A 21,038-nucleotide genomic window follows, 5' to 3' on the forward strand; every position below is an offset into this window, starting at 1 on the left:
ACTCAGCATCAGTAGAGCTGAGAGTGAGCTCCTCGGTAGAGCTTCAGACCCAGCATGCTGGAAACAGGCCCGTGCTGTGAACCCACTTAGACGAAGAGACGACCGCCTCTCAAGGTGTTGTGTGGTCTGTCTCCGGTCACCCACTCCGCAGTGTGAACTCCAGGGAAAACTGAAGTGGGTGACTTCACACAGCCTCTGCAGCCAGGGCCTGGTCCCCAGGGGTGGCGTGGGGGGCGGGGAGGGGAGCAGAGTGAGGCTCCCTTCATGCCCATCCAAGTCCGGAGTCAGCACTGATGGAGGTGCAGGACGGAAGCGCGCCCACAGGGGCGGAAGGATCTCCATCCCGGCAGGCAGACCCTCATCTCTAGGCTGGTCCAGCATTAGCGGCCGGGGCCAGTGTCTCCTAAAGGAACAGTGGTGCCCTCCGGTGCGGTTGTTTTTTTTGGCAGGAAGGCGATCTGCTGAAAAAGCTTGGCTTGGCTGTACTCGCCCTAGGGCGGGACGGTTCAGGAGACTCTCTGAATGACTCCTCCTCGTATAAGCAGTACCGGGGGGTCAGGGGGGGAGGTGAGGTCATCTGGAGCCTTCCCCAGACCAGTAGCTGGATCTGAAGGCAGCGAGAGGAAGCCAGACAGTGGGCACAAAGAAAAGCTCCCACCGGAAGCTGCGAGTTCACACCCATGAAGTGGCTATAACCGCCCAGGACCAAGTCACGTGGCACAAAATCCCCGTAAATATTCAGTGTGGACTTTGGGCGCCAGGGCTGTCACAAGCGGCTACTTCCCCCTTCATCTGCCATAATTCAGATGCCGCACTGCAGGCTGGGTGTGTGTCAGGGGAAGAGAGTCCTGCCAAGAATTCGTTCAGACTCGGATGCAATGAATATTCCCAAACTCTAGCCCTGTGGTGGAATCTGCACTTAGCGTGTTTGTGAAGGTGAAAGTGTTAGTCGCTCAGTCGTGTCCGACTCTTTGCGACCCCATGACTGTTGCCGCCAGGCTCCTCTGTCCATGGAATTCTCTAGGCAAGTATACTGGAGTGGGCTGCCATTTCCTTCTCCAGGGGATCTTCCCCACTCAGGGACTGAAGCCAGGTCTCCTGCATTGGCAGGCGAATTCTTTACCATCTGAGCCACCAGGGAAGCCCTAGCATTTTCGTATCTGTTACTAATTTACCCCAAAGTCCTGAGAGCAGGTCTCTGCCACATCGGTGGCCTGTGTAACAGGGCACTCTGGGAGACGGGGATTCGGGAGGACTGAAACGGGCCAGATGCTTCTGAGAAGACGTGCTTGCTTCATTAAATGATTAAGAAGGCCTGGTCGAGGAAGACACTGTTCCAAAGTTAAACTTTTTTTTCTCCTGAGACTTACTCATCTATAAAAATGGTACCTCCCAGAACACGGTACCATGACTCCTGAAAATGATTTCACTTGATGGAATATAATCCCTGTTGGAAGTCAAAATACTCTGCTACGTAAATGATGATTCTTTTATAACCTGCCCTAAGTAAGCAGCTTTTAACTATAATACAAGTAGGGTCATTCAGGAACTATAGATTTAAAATATTTAGAAGTCACTATTGGGGTCAAAAACTACTGATTCATAGACATCTCCAACCAATACTTTAGTTTAACACAGCAGAAGGGGCAGAGATTTTGAAGTCAGCTGGATTTGTGTTTTATTTGGGCAAATCACTTCACCTCCACAAACACTAGATTCTTTCATCTATAAAACAGGACCAAAAGCACTGTGAGGCACAGGGTATCTTCAGGATCAAATATAACATGTAACAAAATACTTAACATGTGATTATTAATTAATATCTTCCCTCTTTCTCCTAATTTCACTGACAATAACCTACATGTATTTTTTGAGCTCCTCACCTAACAGCCTCAAAACTGAAACAAAATAAAGAATATCAGTGCTTATATATTTTAACATTTGTTAAAAAGTAAATGACCCCTTGGCTTAAAGACTGAAACAATCTTTTCATTAAAAAAAAAAAAAGATTCATTTAAGTCACCTCATTTCCAGTGTAAACGTTTTAGAATCCAAATGTAGTGTTAAAATCACCCACCAATAGGTGGTGCTATTTGCATAGTTCTTAAATGATCACAGTTTTAACAAGTATACGGGAAACATTTTTTCATTCATTCAATGAATGCTTGTTGAGCACTTACTGTGTGCCAGACAGACTATGCAAAGTGCTAGGAATACAAAGAATAAAAAAAAAAAAAAGACCCAGCTCTTTAATGCCCTCCTGAAGCTTAAAGGTATAGCGGGTGGGGGGAGGGTGGTGACGCCCCTGGCAGGTGGGGAGGGAGTTACACAGTTAATGTGTGTGTTAGTCACTGAGTCGTGTCTGACTCTTTGCCACCCCAAGGACTGTGGCCTGCCAGGCTCCTGTACCCATGGGATTTCCCAGGCAAGAATACTGGAGTGAGTTATCATATCCTTCGCCAGGGGATCTTCCTCACCCAGGTATCAAACCCACGTCTCCCGCACTGTAGGCGGATTCTTTACCATCTGAGCCACCAGGGAAGCCCATAAGGTTAATGGGCAGGAACAAAGCAATCTGGAGGGTGGCTAACTCAGACCGGGGCTCTCAGGCAGGCTTCCCAGAGACGGGCATCCCGAGTCGGGTCTTGCAGGATTGGCTGGAGCTCTCCTCTCCCTGTCAGGCCTCCAGACACATACATACGTCACTGAGGACAAGGGGAGCCTCTATGTACTAAGTGTTAGAAGCTGTCACTCACCGAGCTGTGCATTTGTTTGATTTTGGGCTTTTTGATTTTATAATACAATAGAAAGATTTTTCTTACTTAGATTTGCGTTACTTTATTTATTTTTTTTTTAGATTTGCGTTACTTTAATGAAGACGGAGTTTGAACATCTTTTCCTTAATTAATTGGCTATTTGTACTTCTTTCTCGGTGAACTGCCTCTGCTCACACCTTTTACCTACATTCCTGTTGAGTTGACTGTCCTTTGCCTCCCTGGTGTGGGCAGCGACCTTTGGAAATGGAGGACATTGACCCCTTTCAGCTGCGGGTGTCAACTGTGTCTGTTGAGAGCACGAGTCTTCGTGGGCTGCTCCTTTCCACTTCCCGCCATGCCTCATGCTGTGTCCCGCATATAGCAGGGGCTCAGTGAGTCAGGCAGTGCTGGGAAAGTGACTGAATAAGGTGGCAGAATTTCTGTGAGGTCTCTAACGGAAGTTGGAGAATTCTGGAATGTCCTGAAGAAGAGAGGCACTCAGGACTGAGGACTGGGGTGAGCAAAGCTGTGCAAACATCAGCCCAAACACTAGAATGGAGAAGGCAAATAACAGTGGTGCCTATCACCTATGGAGTCCCAGGGTTGGCAAGCCCCATGCCGAGGATGCTACCGACGGACACTATCTTGTTTAATCCTCACAGCAGCCCTGGGCGGTGGGTAGGGGCTAGTTTTCACTGGTGCTGAGAGGAACCTCAGTGAGATTAAGTAACTAGTTCACAGTCCCAGAACAAAAGTGGCAGAGCTGGGATTAAAACGGATATGGCCATGACGCTCCTTAAGCCTAAATTCTTCCTGTTATATTGGCTGGGGTAAAAAAGATACATTCAACAAATACTTATTGGGTACCTACTGTTCATACTGTTCACTGCAAGGAGATCCAACCAGTCCATTCTGATCAGCCCTGGGTGTTCTTTGGAAGGAATGATCTTAAAGCTGAAACTCCAGTACTTTGGCCACCTCATGCGAAGAGTTGACTCATTGGAAAAGACTCTGATGCTGGGAGGGATTGGGGGCAGGAGGAGAAGGGGACGACAGAGGATGAGATGGCTGGATGGCATCACCAACTCGATGGACGTGGGTTTGGGTGAACTCCGGGAGTCAGTGATGGACAGGGAGGTCTGGCGTGCTGCGATTAATGGGGTCGCAAAGAGTCGGACACGATTGAGTGACTGAACTGAACTGTACCTACAAGGGCTTCTCAGGTGGCGTTAGTGGTAAAGACTCCTCCTGCCCATGCAGAAGACGTTAAGTGATGTGGGCTTGATCCCTGGGTTGAGAAGATCCCCTGGAGAAGGAAATGGCACTCCACACCAGTATTCATGCCTGGAAAATTCCATGGGCAGAGGAGCCTGGTGAGCTACAGTCCACGGGGCCACAAAGAGTCAGACACAACTAAGAGGCCGAGCACCTACTGTATGCCAGGCGTTGTTCCAGAGGTTGGGCTGGTCTGACTGGACTAGAAAAGTCTTCCTGATTCCCAAATGCCCAATTAAAGTGCGTTCATCTAGGTAAATGATGGTCCTCATCTGAGAAAATGTTGTAAGAGTATATTTCCTGACACAAAGGCATGCTTACACAGCAAATGAAAAAGAGGGTTACAAAATGTGTGCAGAAGAATATAATTTATGTAAAAATTATACACACGCAACACCCTAGAAATAACGTCTGGATGGAAACACAATAAAATGGGAGCTGCGAATCCTCTGACTGCCATGATTATAGAGGGTTTTCCTTTCCTCTTTTTGTATATTTGGATATCCCCAAACACAGGTTACCTTGTGTAATAGTAAACTACTTCACAAGGGAAAATAAATCCTGCTGGGGGAAGTGGGAGCCAGTGTTGGCAGATGTGGATATCAGGGCACAAGAGAGGGTGAGCAGCCAGTGGATGAAGGACTTGAACCCAGGCCGAACATTAAGATTTAGATCCCACCATCAGTGATGCTCAAGGAAAACCAAAGCAAGGCTGAGCCTTAAGGACCTCTGACAGACTTCATTTTCTTGGGCTCCAAAATCAGTGAGGACAGTGACTGCAGCCGTGAAATTAAAAGACGCTTGTTCATTGGAAGAAAAGCTATGACAAACCTAGACAGTGATTGAAAAAGCAGAGACATCACTTTGCTGACAAACATCCATACAGTCAAAGCGATGGCTTTTCCAGTAGTTGTGTACGGATGTGAGAGTTGGACCATAAGGAAAGTTGAGTGCCGAGGAATTGATGCTTTAGAATTGTGGTGTTGGAGAAGACTCTTGAGAGTCCCTTGAACAGCAAGGAGATCAAACCAGTCAATCCTAAAGGTAATCAACCCTGAATATTCATTGGAAGGACTGATGCTGAAGTTGAAGCTCCAATACTTTGGCCACCTGATGCGAAGAGCCGACTCACTGGAGAGTACCATGATGCTGGGAAAGATTGAGGGCAGGAGGAGAAGGGGTGACAGAGGATGAGATGGTGGGACGGCAGCACCGACTCAATGGACATGAGCTGGAGCAAAGTCTGGAAGGTGGTGAAGGACGGGGAAGCCTGGTGTGCTGCAGTCCATGGGGTCACAAAAAGCTGGACACGACTGAGCGACTGAACAACAACAAGGACCTCCAGGTGTCATCCAGAAAGACTGTCTCCGCTAGTATGGAGAAAAGGGGACCCTCCTACACTGTCAGTGGGAAGGTAAACTGTGGAGCAGCTATGGAGAACAGCACGCTAATTGTTGCTGCTAAGTCACTTCAGTCCTGTCCGACTCTGTGCGACCCCATAGATGGCAGCCCACCAGGCTCCCCTGTCCCTGGATTCTCCAGGCAAGAACACTGGAGTGGGTTGCCATTTCCTTCTCCATATGCATGAAAGTGAAAAGTGAAAGTGAAGTTGCTCAGTCGTGTCCGCCCCTCAGCGACCCCATGGACTGCAGCCTTCTAGGCTCCTCCATCCATGGGATTTTCCAGGCAAGAGTACTGGAGTGAGCATGGAGGTTCCTTAAAAAACTAAAGGAGAGCTATTATATGACCCAGCAGTCCCACTCCTGGGCATCTATTTGGACAGAAGTATAATTCAAAAGGATAACGCACCCCCATATCCACAGCAGCACTACTCACAGCAGCCAAGACATGGGAGCAACGTAAATGTCCATCAGCAGGTGAACGGATAACGAAGGCGTGTCCGTGCACATGTATATACACAATGGAATACTGCTCAGTCATGAAAAAGAAAGAAATCATGACACGTGCAGCAATATGGACGGACCTAGAGATGGTCATAATAAGTGAAGTCAGACAAAGACAAATGATATCACTTACATGTGGACTCTAAAATATGATACAAATTGAACTTATCCATAAAAAAGAAACAGACTCCCAGACACACAGAACAGACTTGTGGCTGCCAAGGGGAAGAGGGCAGGGGAGGGACAGACTGGGAGTTTGCAATTAGCAGATACAAACTATTAAATCTAGAATGGATAAGCAACAAGGACCTACTGTACAGCACAGGGAATCATATTCGATAGTAACAAATCTTATAATAAACCACAATGGAAAAGAATACATACAGTATTGTACTTATATATTTGTTGTTGTTCTTTCACTAAGTCGTGTCTGCCCCTTTGTGACCCCACGGACTGCAGCATGCCAGGCTCCTCTATCCTCCACTACCTCCAGGAGTTTGCTCAAATTAATGTCCATTGAGTCAGTGATGCCGTCTCACCTTCTGCCGCCCCCTTGTTCTTTTGCCTTCAGCCTTTCCCAGCATCAGGGTCTTTTCCAATGAGTTGGCTCTTCCCATCAGGTGGCCAAAGTAATGGAGCTTCAGCTTCATCAACAGTCCTTCCAAAGAATATTCAGGATTGATTTCCTTTAGGATTGACTGTTTTGACTTCCTTGCTGTCCAAGGGACTCTTAAGAGTCTTCTCCAGCACCACAGTTTGCAAGCGTCAATTCTTCAGCAGTCAGCTTTCTTTATGGTCCAACTCTCACATCCATGCATTACTACTGGAAAAACCATATAGCTTTGACTATACAGATGTTTGGCAGCAAAGTGATGTCTCTGCTTTTTAAAACATTAGCTTTCCTTCCAAGGAACAAGCACCTTTTAATTTCATGGCTGCAGTCACTGTGCACAGTGATTTTGGAGCCCAAGAAAATAACATCTGTCACTGTTTCCACTTTTTCTATTTGCCATGAAGTGATGGAACTGGATGCCACGATCTTACTTTTTTTTTAAATGTTGAGTTTCAAGCCAGCTTTTTCACTTTCCTCTTTCACTCTCATCTAGAGGCTCTTTAGTTCGTCTTCATTTTCTGCCATTAGAGTGGGCATCGTCTACGTATATATATGTAACTGAATTACTTTGCTGTGCAGCGGAAACTAACACAACATTGTAAATCAATTATACTTCAGTAAAAAGAAAAAAGCCTTCCTCATTGGAGGCTGAAGTTTCAAGAAGGATGGAGCTGAGTGTCCCACTCGCAGTTCTGGACCTTGCAGCCTGGATAAAGCAGCCAGCTGCACAACACTAAAGGCTGTCCAAGGGCAAGTCTGCACGTGGTGGGTGTCTTCACAGTTTTGAAGCTTTTTTCATATTTGTTGACTCCAAAGATGGGCAGTTTGTGTGTTACAACAAGGTTTCCAGCAGATGGCTGTAACATTTCTCACTTGAACAAAATCAGCTCACACTGCAACAACTTTTTGATGGAAACCAAGTGTCTTGCTTACAAAGTTGATATACCTTATTCCCTTCAAAATGACAATGGGGGAACCAGTTGGATAATTGAAACATTTTATCAATCCAGCAACATTAACTGTACATTCTAAATAGTAGCTGTTTTTCTGTCTGATATGAAACACTTAAACAAACAAAACCCCTTTCTTGGATTAGGCTACATTAGATAGTACAGGTTGTTTATCAGAGTGTTACTATCAAGCCCCTATTTAAATTTAATAAGTACCTCATTATGACACAAATCACTATATAAATAATTGTTAACATTCACAATATACCATCAATAATACATGAGGTAAATATTACATTGCTGAATATTGCTTTTGTTCTTATGAAAATTGTGTCAGTGCAAAGATTAATAAGTGCTGTTAAAATTCTGTGGCTCACTGCAAGGAAAATATTTTAAAATGTTAACTATTCTAAGATAAAAGTCTAAAGCGTCACAAGAGAGACTGTTGACTCCCGTGACCATTTCCAAAGGAAATGAGATACATGAGCAAGAAGACTGAGACCACCAGGAAGAACATAAAACATGATGATTATTCAATAAATTAATGTATCTTAGAAAATGTAAATGTTTAGGACCTCAAAACACTATTACTTTATGTTTGACAGTAAGATCTATACAATTGATAGGAAATGGCTTTATATTTGTTGTGAGTATTATTACAGAGACACAAGAATGCTGAAAGGAGCCTCTTTCTCATTTTCACCAAGTGCCGGGTGTGCTAAGATAGCTTTGCATATGCTGTGTGGTAGCTGCGAGCTTTACAGCAAATGGTTTGGGGCCGATACAAGTTCAAGCGCTACCTGGTGTGAATGACTTGCTTCTTCTCTGAATCAGGACAGACCCAAAGTCACAGCTCTAAGGTCACCCTCACTCACTCATGTTCTGATGAGCTTTCCTGGGGGTCTCAGTGCTTGAACACCAGTTCATTCTGATGTGACATTAACAACCGTGAGAATGTATGGTCAGTCCTCTGTGTCTGCATCCAAGGGATCAAACACAAGCATAAGAATCCATGGTTGGCTGAATCTGTGGATGCAGAACCACTAACTGAAGGACTTGAGCGTCCATGGATTTGGGGATGGGCATGGGGGTGGGGTCCTGGAACCAACAGTCCTTGGACATCCTGGGGCGACTGTATAATACTTTATGTCTCTCCAGCCAATTAGAATTTGCCAAAATCCAGGTTGTACTCATAAGAGTGTCCAGTGGATGTAAGTTAGTATGTGTTAGACCGAATAAAGACTAACAACTTCAGACATCATCCACCACCTTCATCTTACAATCGGGGAAAATCAAGTTCAGAATTTTGGAAAGCCTCACGAACTATATTTTCCCCTAACAGGCCATGATTTACAACAGCTGCCATTGCTGAGTGCCAAGTGCTGTGCTGGGTGTTTTCTTACCAGTTAGCTCTCTGACAAGATTCAAGGGCATTAAGATATAAAATCCTTCATTCACAGAGGGGTAAAAGCTGAGGCTCAGAGAAGTGAAGTGGCCACGTTTGTTTACAAACCCAGATCTTTCTTCTACTCCAGAACCTGTGTCCTTTCCATTACATCTTGCTAGGCATAGTAACCTCACATGGACAATGGGTTACAAGGTAAGACCGTGGACAGATATTTGTGTGTGATGAGGAAGAGGTCATGCTGTCTTAGATTACTGAGGACCATAATGTTTAAAAGCGGAATTGCACCTTTCCATCCCTTTCTTTGCCTGCTTTAAGCCCTGGAGACTGGGCATTGATCTATAAAACTCCAGCTCTGGTTTGGTACAAGTTCCAGGTCAAGAGAGGGGCTCTTGATGGGGAATGGAATGGAAGGATGAAGGGAAGTGGACAGGCAGTGACGGATGCAGCGGCTTGACCTTCACCTCTATTGCTTCTAGCTGCTTCTTCCTTCTGTCTGAGTTACCACTGCCATCATTTCCATGGGTCCCTAAAGGCATCTGCCAGTACCAGCAATGACCCACAGAACGCAGGAACTTTCTCTCTGAAACTCCTTAGGTGCAACTCAACCAGTTCAGCACTACACGTGGTGTTGCTGTTGTTGAATTGCTAAGTTGTGTCTGACTCTTTGTGACCCCCTGGACTATAGCACACCTGTCCTTCACTATCTCCCAGAGTTTGCTCAGATTCATGTCCATTCAGTTGGTGAGGCTATCTAACCGTCTCATCCTCTGCTGTCCCCTTCTCCTCCAGCCCTCAATCTTTCCCAGCATCAGGGTCTTTTGCAATGAGTTGGCCCTTTGAATCAGGTGGCCAACGTATTGGAGCTTCAGTTTGAACATCAGTCCTTCCAATGAATATTTAGGGTTGACTTCCTTTAGGATTAACTGGTTGGATCTCCTTGCAGTCCAAGTGACTTTCAAGAGTCCAGCACTACGTGGGTCTCAACTATTCTTGGGATCTAATGAGACAAGGAACTTATGTTTAAATGGCCATGTTCAGTTGCCTGAATTATTTTTAGAAAATGATTAGTAAATTTTCCCAGTCCTTCGTTTCTAAATCAAAATTTCCTGGCATTAAAAAAAAAAAAACACACTTTGTAAATATCTTTCATGGAAATATTTACCCAGCACACTGAGCTAAGACATAGGACTTAAAAGATACAACAGATCTGGAGTTTGCACAATGCAGATTCTTTCTGGAAATTCTTAATACAAATCAGATGTGCAGAGAAGGAGCCAAGTTTTTAAGAACTGCCTAGAGCTCGACATCTCAGGTCAACTTCCGAGCTTACCCTAAATTCAGAGAAGCCTAAAGGCCACCCTGCATCTCCCACTTACTCATGCTCTGCTGCTGCTGTAACCACTTGGTCTTATTTCCAAGGTATTATCACCCAATTAGCATAATCTTCTGATAAGAAGTCCTAATAGTCTAAATTAGACAACAGCCCCATGTCAGTGGTTTTGAGATTATTAATTGGCTGTGGATTTGACCTGCCAGAGACATGAGAGGTGCTTGCAATCTCTTTATACAAAGCATGTCTTTTAGGAATAAAACCAAAAAAGAGCTTAAGCTTCTTTTACAGGACTGAATCAGAGTGGACTTACAAACTTGGAACTTTTACAGCCTGTGGGTTGGAGTCCACCGCTTTATGACTAAGCCTTCTCCTTACATGAACATTTGGAAAAAAAACAAAAAACAAAACATGGTTAGCCTGTGAAGCTGAAATTCCTTCCTAAGCTTTGCTCAACAGAGAATAAAATTTAAAGCATGATGTTTAAAAAGAAAGAATAAAGTATGTTGAGTAGATATATACAGAGAAACTGTCCTCATATACACAATACATTCTTAGACGTAAAACAAGCTGTTAAAATGCCCCAAATTAGCTCTCACTAATAAAATGTTGCTGCTGCTAAGTCGTGTCCAACTCTGTGCGACCCCATAGATGGCAGCCCATCAGGCTCCCCCATCCCTGGGATTCTCCAGGCAAGAACACTGGAGTGGGTTGCCATTTCCTTCTCCAATGCATGGAAGTGAAGAGTGAAAGTGAAGTTGCTCAGTCGTGTCCGACTCTTCGCGACCCCATGAACTGCAGCCTACCAGGCTCCTCCATCCATGGGATTTTCCAGGCAAGAGTACTGGAGTGGGGTGCCATTGAGTTTAACAGGGAGTTATCATAATCCATTATAAACCAACCTCAAAGAAAAAGACTCATGAAACCAGAAAGAAGGTGGTTCCTATTTCTGGTGTTAGCTCGATATTAAAAATAATTTCTGACAAATCATGCAATTACAACTTTTTACCCAGTCTGTCGTAGAAAATGTTGTTGACAAACTTAAGCCACTAAAGTTAACTTTAAAATGGCAGCTGAGTGGATCTTTCCTGGTGGTCCAGTGGTTAAGAATCCACCTTCCAATGCAGGGGACACAGGTTTAATGCCACTAGGCAGCTAAGCCTGTATGCTGCGACGACTGAGCCCTTGTGCTCTAGAGACTGTGTTCCACAACTAGAGAAAGCCCGTGCACAGCAACGAAGACCCAATGCAGCCAAAAAAAAGGGGGAGCTGAGAGTTTTAGAAATATAAAGTGTCCCACACATTATCAATTCAGAAGCTTCCCAAATTCCATGGAGTTGGTACTAAGCAAGTTCTCAAGAATGCCTCCTGCATGCATAGGGAGTTGAAGTCACAGTTCTCCACCTGGCTGGTAGCTGGGGTGAGCTGTGACCAGGAGCTGTCTGCCGAGCCCACAGTGACGTCCGGAGAAGGCGCACGAGCCACGAGGGCTCCTTGCTTATGTGCACATTAGGGGGGCCTTCGGATTCACCGCTGGGGAAGAGAGGTCACACAACATTGGAACGGCAGGCATGGGCGGGAAGACACCCCTTACCTTTCACTGTTCTTTTTGCCACTAGAAGAACTGCTGGTGGATCCTGTGCGGTTCCGGTTCCCTTTGGAATCCCCATAGCTTTCCCTTCGACCGCCAGGAGACACCCGTTCAGATGAGCTGGTCCTCTTGACGGTACTGAAAGTGCGAAGGAAAGACAGTGAAATGACAGAGAACTCCTTCCCGGAGTGGTTTTGTCCTAGTGCTGAATGCGAAAACATATACATAGAACATCCTATTTCCATGTGGATATTTTAAAAGATAGAGTGGTTCTAAATTCCTTACTACAGAGATCAAAAATTTTTTCAGAATGTCACTTGAGATCTATGCTTCTTGCCTTTGTAACAGTTAGTGAAGTTCAAGGTCATCAGGGAAGGTGAAGGGTAGCAACTCCAACAATACCATGAGTATTAGTATCATGAATATTCATGAGTACCATGAATACCACGGCCTTATCGGGAGGTGACCCTTGTGTAGGCTTCAGTCTAGACCAGTGGTGCTCAACCAGGGGCGACTCTGCCCCCCAGGGACACTTTAGCTTGTCACAACTGGGGAGCAGGGAGAGCTGCTACATCTAATGGGTGGACGCCAGGGATCTGATGGGTGTAGCAGCAGCCACTGCTACAGCTAAGTCACTTCGGTCGTGTCTGACCCTGAGACCCCATGGACTGCAGCCTGCCAGGCTCCTCTGTCTATGGGATTTTCCACGCAAGAATACTAACCCACTTAGAGCGAGTTGCCGTGCCCTCCTCCAGCAGATCGTCCTGACCCAGGGACTGAACCCACATCCCTTGCATTGGCAGGTGGGTCCTTTACCACTAGTGCCACCTGGGAAGCCCCAAATACCCTTCTAAAGCCCAGGAGAGCACTATGACAAAGCTGGTCCAGACCCAAAGGTCAGCAGTGCTGCTACTGGAGAGCTCTGGTCTAAAGGCACACGTGGGGCAAACGCAACCCACTCTCTGTGGGGTGCCTCGTTTCGAGGGGTCCCACGCAAGTGCTTGCTTCCTTCTGTATAACCAGAGGGCCTAGAGTAGTTGGAAGACTGCTGTGGGATGTCTAGGGAAGACTTTCTGAAGACTGTGAATTTCTGGGAGAGAGAAAATGAGTGCCTTGGATATGCTGCAGTTACACAATAGGCAGGAGCCCGTCCTAGGAAAAGGGGTACCCCTGCACAGTAACCCACAGGGGTGAGGGGCCAGTTAGCCAGGGCAGGGGCTGTAGCTTGGTGGTCTGCTCTTGGAGCCTGGAAGCATGCTACAGACAACCTGTAAAGTTTTTTGTTTTTTTTTAAATCTTCATCATCAGGTCATATGTCTCCTGAAATCTCATCTCATTTACCATTCTTATACTCTGTGCAGAGTCTAGTAGAGAAGCTTGATAAATATTTATTAAATGAAAGGATGAAATAAATAAAACAATACACGGGAGTGTCACACTGGCAAAGGAGCACAGGGAGATGCCATCATATAGCACCTGCTCCATGAGAATAAAAAAGAAGGGTGAATGGAGGAGCTGCCCCCTGGCAGGACTGTGTGTCGGGGGGTCTGGTGTGGATGCAGAGAGTCGAGGTGCAGGTGGGCAAGAACGTAAGTCTGCAACCCAGGACGGGGCTCAGGACGCCAACGTCAGTGGGGTTACTGAACCACGGACGCAGAGGGCATCTCCACACCGGGAAGGAGAGGAGATGGAAATGAGGAGAACCTTTGCCTCCTGGAAAAGAGAAATGAGGTGGACAAGGTAGGCTGAAGAACTGCCCTGGGAATCTCAGGAGGCAGAGAAACCTGGAGAGACCAGAGAAGCAAGAACCCAGGGAGGACGGTAAAGTGCTGGGGCTGTGGGTGGAGGAGGGGACCTTGATGATGGAGCCTCAGAGGCTCCAGTGAGCACGGAGCCAGGAGAGGGTGCATGGGACCCAAAGTTCCATCAGGAGGAGACAGGAGCCCAGGAGCCCGAGACAGCAAGGCTACTACCGCTGGGCTGGACATGCCTTCCTTTCTCACAATGAAATAGCACCAAACGGGCAAGAGCTTTGCACATGGGATGCCCCCAGTCTTCCCTTCATTCCCTTTTCCTGCTCATCTCTGCCTTCCTTCCAGCCCATTTCAGTCCTTCTTCCTCTGTCATGTCCAACCAGCCAGTAAAGAAGCTCTTAGCATGTTTTTTTAAAACTGTAGGGTGTATCGGTTTTTGAAAAAAACATCTCGTTCTCTGAGTGAGCAAACATAAATAAGATGAGCATGATCACAATGAGTGGAAGACACTTTCTGCGTAGGCTCTTCAGTCACTGAGGAAACTCTGAATTGACAGCACCGGGATCTCACAGCTGGGATCCACACGGGTGTGCCTTAAGAGCAAAATGTGAATTTTTAGAACACTCAATTTGAGGACAAGGAAATTACAGCTCTTGGGAGAGCATTACATTTCTGAAATTTAGGATTGAAGTCTACAAATTACAGAAGGCTTTGTGCTAAAGTTCAAGATCTTCCAGTGACGATAAACACCAAGCTCAGTTCACGTCTCGAGAGTGTTCTCTGTCGAGCATCTGACATGAGGCTCTCAGGCACCCCGCCCTGGCAGCTGGCAGCCTCCAGCATCACCTCTGTGGCGTCCTTGTGGGAGTTCAGGGCAAGTTCATGGCAATTTGAAAGCTTGTATAAAGCACCCTTAAAGAGCTGAAACACTGTGACTGCTAATCAATGATAGCAAACGTTAGCCGATTTGCTAATAATTAGCACTCAACCTAGCTCCTGGAAGAGTGAAGAGGGGCGATCTTGAGTGAAGAGAGCGAGGACAGTGATGCAGCCGTGGGCAGCAACAGTTCACATCTATGAAGAGTTTTGCATTTCATACGCATCGTTGAATTTAAACCTCGAATCCTCAGTGAATGTATCATCATTCCTATTCTACAGACTTTATTTTCCTGGGCTCCATGGTCACTGCAGACAGTGACTGCAGCCATGAAATTAAAAGATGCCTGCTCCTTGGAAGAAAAGCTACGACACACCTAGACAGCATATTAAAAAGCAGAGACATCACTTTGCCACCAAACATCCGTATAGTCAAAGCTATGGTTTTTTCAGTTGTCATGTATGGATGTGAGAGCTGGACTTTAAAAAAGGGTGAATGCCGAAGAACTGATGCTTTGAACTGTGGCGCTGGAGAACATTCTTGAGAGTACCTTGGACTACAAGGATATCAGACGAGTCAATCCTAAAGGAAATCAAACCTGAATATTCATTGGAAGGACTGATGCTGAAGTTGAAGCTCCAAAGCTTTGGCCACCTGATGCAAAGAGCTGGCTTACTGGAAAGATCCTGATGCTGGGAAAGACTGAGGGCAGGAGGAGAAGAGGGCAACAGAGGATGACATGGTTGGATGGCATCATTGACTCAATGAATATGAGTTTGAGCAGACTCTGGGAGACAGTGAAGGACAGGGAAGCCTGGTGTGTTGCAGTTCTTGGAGCTGCAAAGAGTCCGATGTGACCGAGCCGCTGCACAACAACAACGACAGATGGGGGGATGGCTTCAGGGTATAAAGTCAAACGGCTGCGGTCACGACCCCTGGCTCTCTGCTGAATCTCTTAGTTAACAACACCTAGGGAAGAAGTAGTAACAGCTACGTGATTTAAGACTTGAGCAATGGCAGGCATCAGGTAAGACCCTCTAAGCAACTACACTAGCAGCAGGTGAAACGGGGCAAGCGGCATCAGGGAGGTTACACTGGAAGTCTAAGTGCCCCTCACCTGGCCATGGATCTGTTCAGTGTGTAAGCACTGAGAAGGCTCACAGACCTGTTTAATCTATGTATGAGAGGCGTGCAGAATAAACCTGAGTGTAGTAATAAAAGCATGGAAAATTATTTTTGTAAACTTCAATAAATTACAGAATACACTGCACATTAAAACAGGAAAGCATTTTGGTCTGCATATATAGACTTGGATATAACCCATCACAACCCTTTCAAGATATTTGTTATTTGCACATTTGCATTAACATGTTAATCTTTTTTTTTGTTTAATCTACTATTGTTGTACACTCAAGAAGAACAAGAAATTTCCTTTTGAGAGCCAAGGGCTCTTCTGAATTAAAGAGGACTTACTAGGACTCAAAGCCAAGGACAGAAAATAGAGCTTGAAGACAAGACACTTGCAGGAACAAGGGCGGTCAGAAGGAGTTAATACTGTATACACTCTGTGAGGAGCCTCCTGCAATAAACAGCAGGGAGTAACCAAAGAAGTTATGTTCCCTCAGGACAGCAAGGGTAAAATCATGCTCTTTATTTTCAAAGTGGTAGAAGTCCTAGCTTGGGAGAGAATGTATAATCACACATTTTTTAGTGCTTAAGGCAAATACGTCTGGTGTAGAAATGCACTAATAATACCACCATTTCTTCTTTTCCCTTCTGCTCTCGGCCCCCACTCCCAAATTCCATACTTTCTAAGTTCTGAAAACGTAATAGTTCTTTACACTACACCACAGTTGCATTCAATGGCTTTTGCCGACTTAAACTAAATTTCAGATGTAAAACTGTATCTCTGCAAATGGAGAGCAGAGGAAAAGTGGCCATCTTTCTTCTCAAGGTTAGATAGTAACTCTAAGTGTAATAAGCTACCATGACTGATGTCTTTCTTTCATTATGTGATCTGGAACCAAGAATTGGCTTTCCAAAATCTTGGGGAAAAGATCCCAAATTTTTACAATTGAAAAAAAATATGAATCTTAAGGGGAAGCTTGTATGCGTGACCAGAGATTTTCTAATGAGGTCATCTGTCATGACAGCTGGAGTGATTAACACTAGATTAGAAGAATTATCTACTTGACAAATGCGGGCAGGAAATGGCAACCACTCCAGTATTCTTGTCTGGAGAATCCCTTTGACAGAGGAGCCTGGTGGGCTACAGTCCATGGGGTCATAAAGAGTTGGACATGACTGAGCACATGCTCGACAAATACTTGGAATCAACTTATACTGGGTGCTGTGCTGAGCACTGGCAAGTCAGCAGGGACCAGAACTAACCTGGCTTTTGTCCTGCAAGGGTGAGGGAACTGTGACAGACTGAAGTCACACACTTCAATAATTAAGAAAGGCTAAAGACATCATTGCAACAACAAAAAGGTATTTTCTAAGAAGCCTGGTGGTCTTAGAGAATTTGACACATGAAAATAAGTTGGTTTTTTTTTTTTTTCTATCATATGAAGTCAACTACCTGAGCCTAGGGGGCTTCCCTGGAGGCTCAGATGGTAAAGAATCCACCTGCAATGCAGGAGACCTGAGTTCGATGCCTGGGTTGGGAAGATCCCCTGGAGAAGGGAATGGCTACCCACTCCAGTATTCTTGTCTGTAAGATTCCATGGACAGAGGAGGCCAGAGGGCTACAGTCCATGGGGTCACAAAGAGTCAGACAAGACTGGGCGACTAACATTTCACAACCTGAGCCCAGACCGGGGAACTGCATCCTTTCTGATAAGAGGGTAGGTGCCAATTCATCTTCCTCTGTTCAACAGCATAATACTCCCATCTCTAGTCTTGTTGGAGAGATCAGACTCAGAATATGAATTTAACACATACATCTCAGTGGATCTCAATGATAAATATATTAGAAAAACGAAACAACAACCCGAAGCAGATTTAAATCCTTAAGCACCTGGTGCTGACTTCGGGGCTTTCACAAACACTGTCTTGCTAATGAGTGCAGCTATTTTTCCAAAGGACTGTCAGCTGTTTGTTTGGAAACCATGGATATTTACCATACTATCTTCCAATTGGAGCGGAGCATTTTAAAAATAATGCTCTCTTTTTGCACCAGTTTTGTTCTTTTGATCTCTCTTCTCACAGCTCTGCGCTATTGTAAAGCTCTACTTAGGGGTGGAAAGAATGAGTGATTGTCTCCGTTTTGAGCCAGTGGGAATGTTGTTCTATTGTCAGCTTCAGCATCCCCACTGAGCAAGGTACGACCTACAATGTCTTCCCGGATTCTCTGCCTTTTCTTCTTTGACTAATGGAAACAAAGCTTTTCCCAAGGATTCCAAATCAAGCCCCCAATCGAAGTCTTAATTGGCAACACAAAGCACAACCCCTGGGTGCTGGACAATTTCCAAAGGGGATTTTGTTCTTCAGTACTAGGCTGAAAAAACCCGAGAAAAGAAAACAAACATATACCCATCCAGACGCCGCAGACGCCCCAGTTCGTTTAATTTAGAACTCTGATTACAGAAAAATTCTAACACGATTGTACATGTATTTTAAATGTCTTGGAGGTTGTTTTACTCCTAACAGTCAGAATGCCCAGCTTGCTTCTGTTTTCAAAACTCTCTCTCCTCAGGAGAGATCTATAGGAACTTTATCACAGAGTAACTGTTAACAGGCCACTGTTTGGGTTTCCAACTTCCAGATGGATGAGAATTCAGATCCACGGAAGCCCATATAAGGCAAAGAAACAAAGTAAGTGAATCACTACGCCTTATGCTGAAAACCAAGAGTTTCAGACAATCTAGAAAACCACGTTAATTCTAGTTGACCGCTAAACAACAGCTTATCAAATGACTATGACTGATCATTTTGTCACAGAAAAAGAAAAGTCTACAGAGGACTAAGAATATTTATAGGAGGAAGCTTATTATCTAAATGCTGATATACAGGGTTTTCCCAGTGGTCCAGAGGTTAAGACCTCACCATCCAGTGCAGGGGTGCAGATCCGGTCCCCGTGCCGGGAACTAAGATCCCACATGTCTCATGGCCAAAATGCCAGAACATAAACAACACAAGTAAAGTTGTAACAAGTTCAATAAAGATTTAAAATTGGCTGATATACAAAAAAACTTTCCAAAGTGCTAATGCATACACATATATAAAGTATGCATGCTTAATTGGCTCAGTCGTTGCTCAGCGATCCTTTGGATGGTAGCCCATCAGGCTCCTCTGTCCATGGGATTTCCCAGGTAAGAATACTGGAGCAAGTAGCCATTTCCTTCTCCAGGGGATCTTCCCGATCCAGGAATCGAACCCGAGTCTCCTGTGTCTCCTGCATTGCTGGCGGATTCTTTACCCACTGAGCCACTGGGGCAGCCCGTATCAAATGTGATGGTTACTAATTATCCTCCCTTCCTTCTTTCCTTGCAAGATAATATTGCTGAGGATGAGCCCTGTCCATGAGCTCCTTCATACCTGGAGGAGCAGAGGACCCAGGGCTCTCTCACAGCACAGGCCTGGGTCCTGACCTGGGAGTTCAGGGCTTGCAGCCCCTTATCAATGGGCAGGTCTGTCTCTCAGAGATGCAAGCTGCCGGCATCTCTGCTCAGCCACCCTCACCCCTGCCTGCTGCTCCTGTCAGCACTCTCGGGGCTTCTCAGAACATCACTGTTTCTAACGAGCATCATCTACACAAGGGTACACAAGAGGGATGGTTTCCAAAGAGTAATTATATGGAGCACTTTTTTTTTTTTTATAAGGAGATGCAAGCGCTGACCTGGAAATCTTTGCAAGAACCAGCCCATCACAGTGAAAGGAGTGTGAGCTCTGGCACCAGACAGACCTGGGTTTGAGCCCATGTTCTCTCCACTCACTTGATCCCAGACCAGTTACTTCACTTCTCTGAGCCTCAGTTTACCTATTGGTAAAACAGGGATAATAATATGTCCCTTGGAAGGCTGTTTTGAGGATTAGTGATAATGGCATTAAAAACTTGGTGCTTTGTAGGCTTTTATTATATTATCATCAAAAATGATTTCTGCCATCATCACTGATTTAAAGAGGGGCTGAAACACCACTGTGCCTCTTTGTCTCTGTGGAAAAGTAGACAGCGTACTAAAAAGGAGAGACATCACTTTGCTGACTTTGACCATAGTCAAAGCTATAGCTTTTCTAGTAGTCATGTATGGATGTGAGAGGTGGACCATAAAGAAGGCTGAGCACCAAAGAATTGATGCTATCAAACTGTGGTGCTGGAGAAGACTCTTGAGCATCCCTTGGACTGCAAGGGGATAGCACCAGTCAATCCTAAAGGAAATCAACTCTGAATATTCATTGGAAGGACTCATCCTGAAGCTGAAGCTCTAATACTCTGGCCACCTGATGTGAAGAGCCAACTCACTGAAAAACACCCTGATGCTGGGAAAGATTAAGGGCAAGAGGAGAACGGGGTGACAGAGGATGAGATGGTGGGATGGTATTACTGACTCAATGGACATGAGTTTGAGCAAGTTCCGGAAGACAGTGGAAGACAGAGAAGCCTGATGTGCTGCAGTCCATGGGGTTGCAAAGAGTTGGACATGACTGAGTGACTGAACAAAAACAAATCAATTAGATTCTGCAGCAGAGTACTAGTTACTTTGGATCAAACGCAGAGGCTTCTACAAAAACAAAGTGCAAGAATACTTGACATAAGCTCTCAGGAAATGAACTGAAAGCTAGAAATTCTATCTGCATTTCAAATTTTACTTTTATCATGTTTTGCTCTGAAAATATTTTTTATTTTACTTAAACTCCAAATACATAAAGAGATCTCAATTATAAAAGTGAATCTTCAAGAATGAAGACAAAGAATCTCATTTTTCATTAACTATTTGCTACCTTAAAAAGTCAACCTTGAAATTAAACAACCCACTCTTAAACAGCTAATGGGTTAAAGAAGAAATCACAAGAGAATTTAGAAAATATCTGGAAACAAATGAAAACAAACAAAAAAGATTCCAAAACGCGTGGGATGCAGAGAGCAGTACTAACAGAGAAGTTTATAGCTATGAAAACACAGAAAGATCTCAAATCAACAAATTAACTATATTTCTACTTCTCAAGGAAGTAGGAAAAAACAACAATAAATAAAACCAAAAGTTAGCAGAGGGAGAGTAAAAATAAAGATTATAGCGGAGATGAACAAAATAGAGAAAAGAAAAACAATAGAAAAAAAATCAAGAAACCAAGAGTTGATTTTTTTTAAAAGACCAATAAAAGCGCTAACTCCTCCATTAAACTAGAAAAAAAAGAGAAGACTGCGATAACTAAAACTCGAAACAAAAGAGAATATTACAACTGATGTCACAGACATAAAAAGGATTATGAGACTACTATGAATAAGCAATGCCTTCGAGCCTCGGTGCTGGAGAAGACTCTTGAGAGTCCCTTGGACGGCAAGGAGATCCAACTAGTCAATCCTAAAGGAAATCAACCCTGAATATTCACTGGAAGGACTGATGCTGAAGCTGAAGCT

General features: G+C 44.8%; 1 protein-coding gene across 9 annotated transcripts in view; it reads right to left on the reverse strand.

Moving 5' to 3' along the window:
• EML1 (EMAP like 1) overlaps positions 1 to 21,038 on the reverse strand; it is a 204,356-nt gene that overhangs the window by 42,716 nt on the left and 140,602 nt on the right. For all 9 annotated transcript variants that reach the window (XM_086362994.1, XM_086362992.1, XM_086362991.1 and 6 more), the window contains exon 4: positions 11,831 to 11,965. In XM_086362994.1, the coding sequence (XP_086219120.1) occupies positions 11,831 to 11,965 (135 nt within the window). The remainder of the gene's footprint in view (positions 1 to 11,830; positions 11,966 to 21,038) is intronic.

Source organism: Bos grunniens, chromosome 21 (assembly GCF_055505025.1).
Source record: "Bos grunniens cultivar Pamir isolate PY7600 chromosome 21, Bosgru_T2T1.0, whole genome shotgun sequence".
Lineage (NCBI taxonomy): Eukaryota > Metazoa > Chordata > Mammalia > Artiodactyla > Bovidae > Bos > Bos grunniens.